The sequence below is a fragment of the Nematolebias whitei genome, chromosome 16, assembly GCF_014905685.2.
Source record: "Nematolebias whitei isolate Nwh7 chromosome 16, NemWhi1, whole genome shotgun sequence".
Classification (NCBI taxonomy): Eukaryota; Metazoa; Chordata; class Actinopteri; order Cyprinodontiformes; family Rivulidae; genus Nematolebias; species Nematolebias whitei.
The window spans coordinates 39,986,874-40,002,416 of NC_056513.1; the positions used below are offsets into that span (position 1 = coordinate 39,986,874).

Consider the following 15,543-nt stretch of genomic DNA (forward strand, 5'->3'; position numbering starts at 1 on the left):
GTCACCAGTCCATCATGGGGACACATGGACAGGTCACCAGTCCATCACGGGTCCACCTGAATAGGTCACTAGTCCATCAAGTGGACACTCGAACAGGTTTCCAGTCCATCATGGGGACACATGAGACAAACCTTCGCCCTCTCCCTCACACATGGGGATATTTTAGAGTTATCAACTAACCTAATGTGCACGTATTTGTTTAAATCAAACCAGAGAATCTCAGTTGGACGGACGTCTGGGTTTTGACTGGACCATTCCAGGACATTTAACTGGTTCTCTTCAAAACCAGTGGCGTGTTCTTCAGCAGTGTGTTCAGGCTCACTGTTCTGCTGAAAGGTGGACCTTTATGGTCTCAAATCTGTGGAAGACTCCACCAAGTTGCTCTCAAAAAGTTATTTGTAGATTTATTCCTGAGGTCTCTGTGTCTGTCTGCCCCCTGGGTTCCACTCAAACATCAGATCATGATTTGCCTAGTTTCTTTTTTAAATCCATGGTTCTTTTCGACATTTTTCAATGAAGCCCAGCTCTTCACAGCTTCTGGTGGTTCTTTGGACTGATCCTCCCATTTCTGCAAAGGTTTATTGAAGTGGCATTATCTTTACATTCTTTAGTAATGGATTTAATGCTGCTCAGTGCTAATCATAAGGGTTTAGGAGTTTATTGTTTTTTTTTGGTAGCTTTTTTCATGAACCCTGATCCATTTTTCTCCACAACATTGTCTCTGACCTCTGAAGAGCTCTGTGGGCATCATGCTGGCTCTTGCTTAGTTGTAGATCTTGCTACTTAGCCGTGTTGAACTAGTGTTCATTTTGGGTTCTAGCAGAAAGAGATCATTTAACATATAACTAATTTTGGGCTTCTGAAGGTAACTGTTGAGGCTTCAAAGCAAAGGGGTTGAACACTTTAGCAGTCCATTAAAACTGAAAGCAAGCTGCTAGATCAAACCTTAATTTAAAATTGGAAATGCAATATAAGTGAATGTTTCATATTTGGTACTTTAAATGGATAAACCATCCAGAGGACCTGACTGAACTTTGTTAGTCAGTACCTGGAGCCTGAACTTTGATGATTTAAATGGATAAGTTACACATTGATGGCAGCAACATTGTGTCTTCCAAATCGTCTGCAACAACTTTGTTCCTGTTCCTGGCTTGCCTTCATGTTTCCAGTCATTGTCATGTGTCATTTTCACTAAATTCCAAGATTAATTTTAAAATATGCTCTATTGCTGTCAGCATTATTTTATTTATCATTGTTATTTTTTTTAATATAGTTTGGGGATTTAGGAAGTGTAAGTGAAATAAGATGTCAGGATGGTTAGTGTGTTAGTGGCGTGAAAGCAGACGTTTCTTACACAAGTTGCAGGTATTTGAAGGAAGCTAACTCTTTGGGCACACTGGTGAACTGGTTACCATCCAAATATCTGAGGAGAGAAAACACATGTACTAAGTATTTGTTCACAGGAACAATTACCAAAATCCATTAAGGGTTGAGGTCAGTTTTAAATTAACGTTCAAATGACTGACATGTAAACATGTTTTCATGAAATCTTAAATTTTTTATTTTAAAAACTAAAAATGTGTGGATGAGAGTAGCTTTATTGAATAATCGGCCATATTAAATCACAGTATAAGTGAACAGAATGGGATTAAAACAAACAGATGTAAATAGATTGGCAGCTGATTTATCATAGTTTAACCCAGTCTTCACAGCAAAAATCCATAAATCCATCATTTTAGTGAAAACAATCATTTTAATTATCCAGTTTTCTTTATACTATTTGCAATAATATTTTTTAGATATCTCAAACATACATCTTCCTGTTATATTTTTTAGTTCATATAGGTTTCAATAAGTACATTCTTTTTAAGCACATTGAAAATAAGAAAATTAATTCTGAAGAAACTCAATTCAATCCAGTTTATTTCTATAGCACCAAATCACAACAAAGTTGTCTCAGTGCACTTTACAGGAACATTCACATAAAAGCCAATTAGTAAAGTTCTCTATCTAAGAATCCAGCAGACAAGATGAATCTTTACTTCATCATAATCTCCCATCCTGAGCAAGCACAGTGGCAACAGTGGAAAGAAAAACTCCCTTTTAAAAGGAAGAAACCTCCAGCAGAACCAGGCTCAGGACAAGCGGCCCTCTGCTTTGACCGGCACTCACAATCGAGCTGTCTACAGTACCACTGTCAAATGTTTCATTTTGCATATCTAAAATGACAAATTATTTTAGAACTATTGAGTGACTTTCTGAATTCTAAAAATATCCATCCATCCATCCATTTTCTTCCGCTTATCCGGGGTCGGGTCGCGGGGGTATCAGCCTAAGTAGGGAGGCCCAGACTTCCCTCTCCCCAGCCACTTGGGCCAGCTCTTCCGGGGGAATCCCAAGGTGTTCCCAGGCCAGCCGAGAAACATAGTCCCTCTAGCGTGTCCTGGGTCTTCCTCTGGGCCTCCTTCCGGTGGGACGTGTCCGGAACACCTCACCAGGGAGGCGTCCAGAAGGCATCCTAAACAGATGCCCAAGCCACCTCAACTGGCTCCTCTCGACGTGGAGAAGCAGCGGCTCTACTCCGAGTCCCTCCCGGATGATCGAGCTTCTCACCCTGTCTCTAAGGGAGAGCCCAGACACCGTGTGGAGAAAACTCATTTCGGCCGCTTGTATCCGAGATCTCATTCTTTCGGTCACAACCCAAAGCTCGTGACCATAGATGAGGGTGGGAACGTAGATCGATCTGTAAATTGAGAGCTTCGCCTTTTGACTCAGCTCTCTCTTCACCACGACAGACCTGTACAGCGCCCGCTTCACTGCAGACGCTGCACCTATCCGCCTATAGATCTCACGCTCCATTTTTCCCTCATTCATGAACAAGACCCCAAGATACTTGAACTCCTCCACTTGGGGTAGGACCTCCTCCCTGACCCGGAGAGGGCACTCTACCCTTTTCCGGCTCAAGACCATGGCCTCGGATTTGGAGGAACTGATCTTCATCCCGGCCGCATCGCATTCGGCTGCGAACCGCTCCAGTGAAAGCTGTAGATCACGATCTGATGAAGCCAATAAGACCACATCATCTGCAAAAAGCAGAGACGCAATCCTAAGGCCACCAAAACGGATCCCCTCAACACCTTGGCTGCACCTAGAAATTCTGTCCATAAAAGTTATGAACAGAATCGGTGACAAAGGGCAACCTTGGCGGAGTCCAACTCTCACTGGGAACAAGCCCGACTTTCTGCCGGCGATGCGGACCAGGCTCTGACACCGGTCATACAGGGACCTAACAGCCCGTATCAAAGGGCCCGGTACCCCATACGCCCAGAGTACCCCCCAGAGGGCCCCCCGAGGGACGCGGTCGAACGCCTTCTCCAAGTCCACAAAGCACATGTAGACTGGTTGGGCAAACTCCCACGCACCCTCCAGGACCCTGCTGAGAGTGTAGCGCTGGTCCAGTGTTCCACGGCCAGGACGAAAACTGTACTGTTCCTCCTGAATCCGAGGTTTGACTATCCGACGGACCTCCTCTCCAGAACCCCCGAATAGACCTTACCAGGGAGGCTTAAGAGCGTGATACCCCTGTAGTTGGAACACACGCTACGGTCCCCCTTTTTGAATAGGGGGACCACCACCCCGGTCTGCCAATCCAGGGGAACTTCCCCCAATGTCCACGCAATATTGCAGAGTCGCGTAAGCCAACACTACCCTACAGCATCCAGAGCCTTAAGGAACTCTGGGCAAATCTCATCCACCCCTGGGGCCCCGTCACCGAGGAGCTTTTTAACCACCTCGGTGACCTCAGCACCAGAGATTAGAGGGCCCGACCCAGAGTCCTCAGGCTCCGCTTCCTTAGTGGAAGACGTGCCGGTGGGATTGAGGAGGTCTTCAAAGTATTCCGCCCACCGACCCACAACATCCCGAGTTGAGGTCAGCAGCACACCACTCCCACTATAAACAGTGTTGGTGGCATACCGCTTTCCCCCCGAGACGCCGGATGGTGGACCAGAATCGTCTCGAAACCGTGCGGAAGTCATTCTCCATGGCCTCTCCGAACTCCTCCCATGCCCAAGTTTTTGCCTCAGCAACCACCCGAGCTGCATGTCGCTTGGACTGCCGGTACCCATCAGCTGCTTCCGGGGTCCTACAGGCCAAAAAGCCCGATAGGACTCCTTCTTCAGCCTGACAGCATCCCTCACCGACGGTGTCCACCATCGGGTTCGAGGGTTGCTGCCACGACAGGCACCGACAACCTTGTGGCCGCAGCTCTGGTAAGCCGCCTCGACAATAGAGGCACGAAACATGGTCCACTCAGACTCAATGTCCCCCACCTCCCTCGGAACATGTTCAAAGTTCTCCCGGAGGTGGGAGTTGAAACTCCGTCCCACAGGAGACTCTGCCAGACGTTCCCAGCAAACCCTCACAATACGTTTGGGTCTGCCAGGTCTGACCGGCATCCTCCCCCACCATCGGAGCCAACTCACCACCAGGTAGTGATCAGTTGACAGCTCCGCCCCTCTCTTCACCCGAGTGTCCAAGACATGTGGCCGCAGATTAGATGAGACGATGACAAAGTCGATCATTGAACTGCGGCCTAGGGTGTCCTGGTGCCAAGAGCACATATGGACACCCTTATGCTTGAACATGGTGTTCGTTATTGACAATCCATGACGAGCACAGAAGTCCAACAACAGAACACCACTCTGGTTCAGATCAGGGGGGCCGTTCCTCCCAACCACACCCCTCCAGGTGTCACTGTCATTGCCCACATGAGCATTGAAGTCCCCCAGCAGAACAAGGGAGTCCCCAGAAGGTGCACTTTCCAGTACCCCCTCCAAGGACTCCAGAAAGGGTGGATAATCTGAACTGCCGTTTGGTGCATAAGCACAAATGACAGTCAGAACCCATCCCCCCACACGTAGGCGGAGGGAGGCCACCCTCTCATTCACCGGGGTGAACCCCAATACACAGGCACCAAGTTGGGGGGCAATAAGTACGCCCACGCCTGCTCGGCGCCTCTCACCAGGGGCAACTCCAGAGTGGAAGAGTGTCCAGCCCCTCTCAAGGAAACTGGTTCCAGAGCCCGAGCCATGCGTAGAGGTGAGTCCGACTATTTCTAGCCGGAACCTCTCAGCCTCACACACCAGCTCAGGCTCCTTCCCCACCAGTGAGGTGACATTCCACATCCCAATAGCCAGCTTCTGTAGCCGAGGATCAGACCGCCAGGGTCCCCGCCCTCGGCCACCACCCATCCCACATTGCACCTGACCCCTTTGGCCCCTCCCACAGGTGGTGAGCCCATGGGAAGGGGGACCCACGTCTCCTCTTCGGGCTGTGCCCGGCCGAGCTCCATGGGTAAAAGCCCGGCCACCAGGCGCTCGCCCGCGTGCCCCACCTCCAGGCCTGGCTCCAGAGTGGGGCCCCGGTGACCCATGTCCGGGCAAGGGAACACTAGGTCCATTTGTGTTTCTCATCATTGGGGTCTTTGGGCTGCACTTTGTCTGGTCCCTGGACTTTCTGAATTCTAAAAATATAAAAAAGTTAAGTCTGGTCCTCTGGACATTCACAAAACAAAACAAAAAGTAGAAACGTTTCGTCTTTCATCTGAAAGACTTCCTCAGTCTGAGGTGCTGTATTCAGCTCAGTCTCTTAAATAGCACCTTCTCAGAGTGGATCAACCAGTTTGCTGCTGACAACCAAAACCAGTTGATCACATGGTCAAGAAGGACCATCAGCCTAACAATGGATCATTAGCACACTGATGTCTTGCGCTTCTGTGCTGGACCATGCTTTTGACCAGTGGCTGTTTAGTTTCCCCGATGTAAGACTAATCACCCTTCTGACACTGAACAACATACACAATATTACTTTGTTTGTGCCGGGGGACTGGATCTTTGGGATGAACCAGTCTTTAATGTATTTTGGGGTTTAAAAGCCACTGGGACAAACTGTAAATACTGGTCTGTGTGGGTGGGTTTGTGGTACACCTCAGTTTGCAAATGTCCTACATCATGTCTTTCTACCCAGTGAAGTTCCCACTTGAGTTATGGCTAAAACCCCACTGCAGCCTGTCCTCAAAGGGGTATCACAAACTAAATCTAGCACTTGAGTATTACCCAGAGTGACCTTAGGTTAGCTCTACTTAAGGCTGTGTTGAAGGTGACTCACCCAGATTTGTTAACGACCTCCATCTATGAGTCACACCCTTATCTTACCCCGTGACTCGCCAAACTTAGCAGCCAGAGTTGGATAATCATTCAAAGGGAAAACTCATATTCTATGGTCACTCACCTTCAGTTGTAGAACTGCTGTTGTTACTGATCTGGTTATTTTTAGAATCTAGGAATAAGATTCCAGGATGTTGTTTATAATCAAAGCTGAGAAAACCTTTAAAAACCTCCGTCTTTAGTTATAATATTGAACCAAGCTTCTTAAATCCATGAACACCAAGTGGTGAAATGATAGTCCAGAATCTTACATTTTATGCTTTGCTCTAATTGATGATTTGCAGGGGAACAGCGTTATAGCAGAAATTCATAGTGATTATTCGGTTACATAGCAAAGTCAGTAGTCAAAAGTCCACTTGTTACTTGAAAGGTGTTACTGTTGACTGTTGGTTGATGTCCAAGGGGTGAAACAGTCCAATCGTGTTGTAATTCCTTTGCTCCAATGAGCTGAACCAAAGAAGTATAAATCTGTAAAGCTCCGTTGAGGAAAAATAGAAATATATTAATCTTCACTCTGTTGAGCCAAAGTAAGGTAAGGTGATTAGGTTCAGGGGAAGACTTTTGCTGCTCCGAGACCCCAGAGAAAACTCAGAAACCCAAGATCGTTACTGGACTTGATGAGACGTCAGCCGACATCTCGAGTTTACCTCGTGTTCCCAGAATCCTCCGGAGCGAAATCTCAAAAATTATGTTTAGCTGGAAAAATAACAAAAGTCAAAAATTAAGTTTAATTGGAAAAATTAGAAAAGTCAAAAATTAAGTTAAGTGGGAAAAATAAATAAATAAAAAATTAAGTTTAGTTGGAAAAATAAAAAAATAAAAAAGTCAAAATCCAAAATGTGTTCAAAAAGTCTATCAAACAAAAAGGAGAAAAATCAAAAAAATACAAAGGCATCTTCAGAATCCCATAATGCAGCAAAAATGGGGAAACTCTCCTAAAATGTATTAATTAAGATTTTAAAAATACCAAATTTAATAAAACATGTAAATCCCCATAACTCAAAATGTTGTCAAGAGTCCTAATGTTTTACTGGTGTATATAGCTATAAGCGATTTTAATTATTTAATTTTATTTTAGGACAGCTATTAGTATGTGTCATACCATCTCTTCTCGAAGACCCCTTGTCAAAGGGGATCCTCGACTGATGAAGCTGGTGACAATCATCCCTCAGTTGCTTTTGAAGAATATTTCATACTGCCTTCAATAAAATCCAATCTTGGAAACTTGAGTTGGCTTTCAGGTCCGGGCTGAGCTGAGAAAAATGATTTTCCTTTTTTTTCTCTTTGGATCTTCAAGTTCCCTTTAGTTACTGAATACGTCAATGAACTATCCTTTAAAACTCTCCAAGTGGAGCCCACAGTCCCTCTGTGGTGAAACATGGTGGTGTGACGTTGCACGTTCATGGTGAGATGTATTGTGTCACTTCCTGTTTGTCTGTTGCTAGCTCGAGTGAATTGTTTGCTCGAGTCGTCTCTGTTTTCTGGATTTATCTTTTGCACAGTTTTTCATTCTAATTCACAAACACACTTAGTACAGTTGTTTTTCTACTGTTGGACAGTGCTTAAAACACCTCTTATCTTTCAACACTTCTCAGTTTTTATTGGTGTATTTGGCTCTGCTAGCTCCTGCTAGCGTTAGCTTAGCATGGCTGCTGCTTCTCTCCCTGCTTCCTCTGTTTTCTCTTGCTCCGTCTGTCAGATGTTTAGTTACTCCTCTGCCTCCTTTAGTGGTAATGATACATGTAACAAATGTAGTCTTATGGTAGCTTTGGAGGAGAGGCTGTCTGAACTGGAAGCTCGGCTCCGTGCTGTAGAAAAACCAGTAGCTAGCCAGGTCCCCTTAGACAGCACAGAACCACAGAGGCTAGCTCCTGTTAGTGGTCCTCCAGCAGACCCCTAGAAGCCGGGACCCCAGGCCGGCTGGGTGACGGTCCGGAGCAAGCGTAGTGCTAAGGCTAAGCCCCCAGTTCACCACCGACCCGTTCACGTTTCTAATAGATTTTCCTCACTCAGGGACACACCCGCTGAGAAGCAGACCCTGGTTATTGGAAGCTCCATAGTCCCAAACGTGGCTTTAGGGACTCCAGCGGCCATAGTCAAATGCATTCCGGGGGCCAGAGCGGGCGACATAGAATCTTATCTGAAACTGCTGACTAAGGCTAAGGCTAAATACAGTAAGATTGTTATTCACGTCGGCGGTAATGACACCCGGTTACGCCAATCGGAGGTCACTAAAATTAATGTTGCTTCGGTGTGTGACTTTGCTAAAACCATGTCGGACTCCATAGTTTTCTCCGGCCCCATCCCCAACCTGACCAGTGATGACATGTTTAGCCGTATGTCGTTGTTTAACCGCTGGGTGTCCAGGTGGTGTTCTGTCAACAACGTGGGCTACATAGATAACTGGAGTTCTTTCTGGGGAAAACCTGGTCTGATGCGGAGAGATGGCATCCATCCCACTTTGGACGGAGCCGCTCTTCTTTCTAGAAATATGGCTGATTTTGTTGATCCCCCAAATTATTGACAACCCAGGGTCCAGTCCAGGAAGCAGAGTTGTAGTCCTCCACCTCTCTGCTGCTTCTCCTCTGTACACCACCCACACCCTCATTGAAACAGTGTCAACTCGCCCACGGCTCAAATTAAATAAACCAAAAATCAGCTCTAAAAATATAAACCATAAAAATCTGATTAAAATAAACACAGTTACTTTACCAGAGCAAAATCATAAAATCATTAAATGTGGATTATTGAACATCAGATCTCTTTCCTCTAAATCCCTGTTAGTTAATGAACTGATAACTGATCATCATATTGATTTATTCTGTCTGACAGAAACTTGGCTACAACAGGAGGATTTTGTTGGTATAAATGAATCCACTCCTGTTAATTATTTAAATGTTCATGTTCCTAGAACAACTGGCCGAGGTGGAGGAGCAGCTTCTATTTTCAGTCAGGGTTATTAATTAATGCCAAACCAGTTATTAGTTATGATTCTTTTGAATCGCTGTCCCTCAGTCTTTCTCATCCTAAATGGAAATCAGAAAAGTCACTTTTACTAGTTTCCTGATGCTGCTCAATAATCCAGGTAGAAAAATCTAAAGAAGTTAAATCTGGTCCTCTGGCCATTCAAAAAAACAAAACAAAAAAATGTAGAAACGTTTTGTCTCTCATCCGAGAGACTTCCTCAGTCTGAGGTGCTGTATTCAGCTCAGTCTCTTAAATAGCACCTTCTCAGAGTGGATCAACCAGTTTGCTGCTGACAACCAAAACCAGCTGATCACATGCTCAAGAAGGACCATCAGCCTAACAATGGATCATTAGCACCTGATGGCTGTTTACTGTTCACAGAGGGCTGAGTGATACTAGCAATCACAGCATTGTAAGAGGGGGACAGTTGAACCCGGAGGCTCCACCCCTGTTTAATGATGGACGATTTCTTTTCACAAAGGTGGCCACCCCACTGAGATGTTTATTTTCTAAACATAACGTCCCAGTGGCTTTTAAACCCCAAAATACATTACGGCAAAGACTGGTTCATCCCAAAAATCCAGTCCCCCGGCACAAGCAGAGTAATGTTGTGTATGCTGTTCAGTGTCAGGAGGGTGATCAGTCTTACATCGGGGAAACTAAACAGCCACTGGCCAAAAGGATGGCCCAGCACAGAAGATCAACATCATCAGGCCAGGACTCTGAGGTCTACACTCATCTCCAGGTCAGAGGTCACTCTTTCAGGGATGAAGATGTTCACATCCTGGACAGAGAGGAACGATGGTTTGAGAGAGGAGTAAAGGAGGCCATCTTTGTGAAAAGAAATCGTCCATCATTAAACAGGGGCGGAGCCTCCAGGTTCAACTGTCCCCCTCTTACAATGCTGTGATTGCTAGTATCACTCAACCCTCTGTGAACAGTAAACAGCCATCAGGTGCTAATGATCCATTGTTAGGCTGATGGTCCTTCTTGAGCATGTGATCAGCTGGTTTTGGTTGTCAGCAGCAAAACTGGTTGATCCACTCTGAGAAGGTGCTATTTAAGAGACTGAGCTGAATACAGCACCTCAGACTGAGGAAGTCCTCAAGATGAAAGACTAAACGTTTCTATATATTTTTTGTTGTTTTGCTTTGTTTTGTTTTTTTGAATGTCCAGAGGACCAGATTTAACTTTTTTTAGATTTTTTTACCTGGATTATTGAGCATGCATCAGGATATAAATCAAGATAAAAACAGGACACAATAAATCAGTGCATATTAAAAACATAGCCAGAATAAAAGAAGGTAAAAGAGATAAAATAAATAAATAAATACTAAATACTAAACTACTAATAGTTAAACATTTAAAGCCCTTTTAAATAAGTACGTTTTCAGTTTGGCTTTGAACAGAACCAGATCAGAGATGGCACGCAGCTCATAGGGAAGAGTATTCCAGGCTGTTGGGCCTGCAACAGAAAAGGACCGGTCCCCCCATTGTTTGCACCTTGAGCGTGGCACCACCAGCAGATACTGACCAGCAGACCGTAAAGCTCTGCTGGGCTGGTGGACTTTCAAAAGTTCTGAAATATAAGGTGGTGCAAGGCCATTCAAAGCTTTAAACACAAACAGCAGCAGCTTGAACTGTATCCTAAACTGAACCGGGAGCCAGTGTAAAGAAGAAAGGACAGGAGTGATGTGTTCATATTTACGTGTGTTAGTCAACAAGCAGCAGAGTTTTGTACAAGCTGTAAACGGGAGATAGAAGATGGATTAATACCGACATATAAGGCGTTACAGTAATCAAGCCTAGAGCCCACAAAGGCATGGATGGCCTTCTCCAGATCACTACGGCTAAGGAGTGATTTTACTTTGGAAAGCAGACGGAGCTGAAAGAAGCTGGTTTTCACAACAGAACTGATCTGTTTATCTAGCTTTAAATTACAGTCAAGCTCCACTCCTAGATTTTTTTACCACCTTGTTGGCGTGGGGGAGCGGAAAACCTAGACTGGGAGAGATGTTGCATGAATTACTGGAAGCACCAAATAAAATCCATTCAGTTTTATCGTTATTGAGGTGGAGAAAATTCTGAGACAGCCAGTGCTTAATGTCGTTTAAGCAGCTGGAAATAGAGTTTAAACCGAGTGAGGAACTGGGAGTGACCGGCAGATAGATTTGTAGATCATAAGACAGATTATGGCGTGCAATGATGGGTCCTAATGGTAGCATGTAAAGTGAGAAGAGAACAGGCCCCAGAATGGATCCCTGTGGTACGCCAGAGGTCAAAGAGACTGAAGAAGAGGACAGATCACCAATCATAACAGAGAAAGTTCTGTCTGTTAAATAGGACTTAAACCACTCGAGCACAACTCCCTGAAGGCCAACCTGCTGAACCAAACGAGTGATTAGGACCTGATGGTCTACAGTATCAAAAGCTGCTGAGAGGTCCAACATCACCAGCAGAACAGGTTTTTTGTCAATGTCAATGTCAATGTCAATTTATTTATATAGCACATAAAAACAACAAAAGCTGACCAAAGTGCTTTACAGTTAAGACAGATTAATTTTTTTTAAAAAAGAGTAAAAATGCATCTAGTGCCACTCAAAAACATAAGTTGACAATAAAAACACAACAACAATAAAATCAGCTCAACTTGTTCTCAGACTCTGCGTGGATGAAATGCCAAGGAATACAGATGAGTCTTGAGCAAAGATTTAAAAGTCTCAACAGTCTGAGCGGTCTTTAAATTCTCAGGTAAACTGTTCCACAGTTTTGGAGCAGCAACCGCAAAAGCCCGATCACCTCTGGATTTCAGTTTGGATCTGGGGACATCTAAGAGGAACTGGTTGGTAGACCGGCGTGCTCTCACTGGAGTGTAAATGTTAATGAGATCACATAAATATGACGGGGCCAGACCTTTTAAGACTTTAAAAACAAGCAATAAAATCTTAAAATCAATTCGGAAGTGGACAGGAAGCCAGTGGAGAGAAGCCAGGACAGGGTTATGTGTTCATGTTTTTTAGTTGCTGTTAAGAGACGAGCTGCTGCGTTCTGGACACATTGTAAACGATGCAAAGATAATTTGTCTAAACCAACATACAGTGAATTACAGTAGTCCAAACGAGATGTGATAAAAGCGTGAATCACCTTTTCAAGGTCTCTGAAAGGGAGACAAGACTTCACCTTGGCAATGAGTCTTAGCTGGAAGAAACTGGATTTCACAACTGTATTTATCTGTTTATCAAATTTAAAAGCACTGTCAAAAATAACTCCCAGATTCCTGACATTGGAGTGGCTGTATGAAGCCAAGGGGCCAAGCACATTAAGGGTATTACATTTACCAAAGCTGATGACTTGCGTTTTATTTTCATTTAGATTCAGAAAATTTAGTTTTAACCAGACTTTAATGTCATTTAGACAGTTCAAGAGTGGATCCAGTGAAGTGACCCTGTCTGACTCAATCGGAAGATATAACTGAGTATCATCAGCAAAGCAGTGAAAAGGGATGTTGGGTTTTCTAAAAACGGACCCCAAAGGCAACATGTAAAGATTAAAAAGCAATGGACCTAAAATAGACCCTTGAGGGACCCCACAGATCAGAGGAGCTTTAGATGAAGAACATTTTCCTAAATGAACAGAAAAACTCGTGTCAGTCAGGTAGGATCTAAACCAGGATCAAACTTTGCCTTTGATACCGACCACCTGCTCCAGTCGTGACAACAAGATGTTGTGGTCCACAGTATCAAAGGCAGCAGAAAGGTCTAAAAGCACTAAAACAGCAGAGCTTCCTGCATCAACAGTTAAAAGAAGGTCATTAAAAACTCTTAAAAGGGTTGTCTCTGTGCTGTGGCCTGATTTAAAACATGACTGAAATTTTTCACCAATGCTGTTGGCAGTTAAAAACCTCTTAAGTTGATTAAAAACAACTTTCTCCAAAATTTTCGACAGAAAAGGCAGTTTAGAAATAGGTCTGTAATTTAAGAGCAGTGTTGGCATCAAGGGACAAAAGAATATCATTCTGTACTTTGAGTAGTGCAGATTCAGTGCTATGACGGGGTCTGAAGCCAGATTGAAATTTTTCAAACAAGTTGTTGTGTTCTAAAAAAGATTGCAACTGAATGAAAACAACCTTTTCGTCCTCGGCACCCTCCTGAGTGTGCATGGATCTCTCCAGAGGGAACTATTAGAACTGAGTGATTTTATCTGAACTCTGCAGTGCCTCTGTGTGTTGTCTCTGGCTCAACGCCCTTGCGTCTCACCCCATCCCCCGGTGTAATGTCGGCGTCATTATGTGCTAGTGTGCAAGATTTTTTTTCTCATTATAACACTGTTAACCTTCAAACAGGTTAAAAGTGTGTTAGGAATTTTTTTTGGCTTCAAACCCTGTGTGTCATTTTTCACCACTTTTTATTGTCTGTCCAAACAGGTCTCACTTGTAAATAAGTCTTTGAGGCTCAGTGTGACTAATTTGTTTAAATAAAGGTTGAATGAATGAAAAAATGTCACTCCCCCTCTAAAGATCTAATGAAAAAAATGTTTGTCACTTCAAACTGAATTGAATACATTTTCTACTCAGCAGGCAGAATATCCATCCATCCATTATCTTTACCCGTTTATTCCATTTTTGGGTCACGGGGGTCGCTGGTGCCCATGTCCAGCAATCACTGTGCGAGGGGCGGGGGACACCCTGGACGGGTCTCCAGTCCATCACAGGGCCACATAGAGACAAACAAGACAAACAACCATTCACTCTCTCTTTCACACCTAGGGACAGTTTAGAGTTACCAATCAGCCTAACATGCATGTTTTTGGTCTGTGGGAGGAAACTGGAGTACCCGGAGAAAACCCACGCATGCACGGAGAGAACATGCAAACTCCACCCAGAAGGCCCCTGGACCGGGGTTTGAACCAGGGACCTACTCACTGAGAGGCATCAGCTCTACCAGTTGCGCCACTGTGCTGCCAGGCAGAAAAATTAATTTCTAAATCTAGACAGGGTTACTATGATTATGGTGAAAGGGCTGGGTGTTTGCTTGCACATCAGCTGTGGCGACAGTCAGCCAACCAAACTATTCCGGTAATAAATAATGACCAGGGAGCTGCACGTGAAAACAATGCTGGAAATAATATGTTTTAGTAAATCTTACCAGTCATTGTATACGAATGAGTCATCACCTAGCCTAACGGACATAGAGAACTTTATTAAAAATCTTAAACGTCCTTCAGTGAATCTTGATCTTGCTGGGGATTTGGAGAGGGAGCTCTCGGTAGCTCAGATAAACTCTGCAATCAACGATATGCAAAATGGGAAATCCCCTGGACCAGATGGCTTCACTTCTGAGATTTTCAAGAAATTTTCAAATCTACTCTCACCTTTATTAATGTTTGTGTTTGAGGAGTCACTTGTGCACAGACATTGCCACTGTCTATGTGTCAAGCTGTAATCTTGCTGATACCTAAGAAAGATAAAGATCCTTTAAACTGCGGCTCATACCTACCTATCTCACTTTTAAATACTGATGTCAAAATCCTTGCAAAGGTTCTGGCAAAACAACTTGAGCAGGTGGCCCCACAACTGTCCTGCCTGACTAGACGGGGTTTGTTAAAAACTCTCAGGCTTTCTTCAGTGTCAGGCAGCTACTTGTGGGCTGTACACTCCAAGTCTACTCAAGCACACCTTTGACAAAAACATTCTTTCATTAGATGCGGAGAAGGCGTTTGTCCAAGTGGAGTGGGGTTATCTCTTAAAGAATTTAAAGTTATTTAAATTTGGTCCCAAATTTATATCATGGATGAGGTTGATATATACCTCCCCAATGGCAGGCAATCTGTACCAACTGTAACACATCTAGATATTTCCGAACTGCAAAGAGGTACGAGACAGGGGTGCCCGCTCTCACCACTTCTAATTGCATTAGCAATAGAACCACTAGCTGTAGCTTTATGGTAAATCTTCATCATTAAGGGGATGAATTGATTAGGTACATAGCACAAAGTTTCTTTATATGCTGATGATATACCTTTGTATGTATCAGACCCTAGTAATCTTCAAACGAGTGAGCTGATGCCTGTGACCTCTATAGAAAAGAGAATCTTAGACATTGTACCTTTTAAAATTAGTTAAAATATTAAATACCTTGACATTTGGGTAACTCAAGATTATAAGAACCACTATAAATCAAATTATCTTATTATCTTATTATTGTACCCATCATTGCACCCTGTATTCACTGGTTAACTGGACATCATGAACTTCACACAGACTCTCCCACTGGTACATTTTCATCTTTAAATCACTTCTTGGTCTGCTGCCTTCATACATCTCCTCCTACATGTCTCTGCGTGAGTGCAG

At 44.1% G+C, this 15,543-nt stretch overlaps 1 protein-coding gene across 1 annotated transcript in view; it reads right to left on the reverse strand.

Moving 5' to 3' along the window:
- Positions 1–15,543, reverse strand: part of LOC119422513 (slit homolog 1 protein) — a 285,059-nt gene that overhangs the window by 116,502 nt on the left and 153,014 nt on the right. Inside the window, exon 19 of the mRNA XM_037689889.1 lies at positions 1,355–1,423. Within this exon, the coding sequence (XP_037545817.1) occupies positions 1,355–1,423 (69 nt within the window). The remainder of the gene's footprint in view (positions 1–1,354; positions 1,424–15,543) is intronic.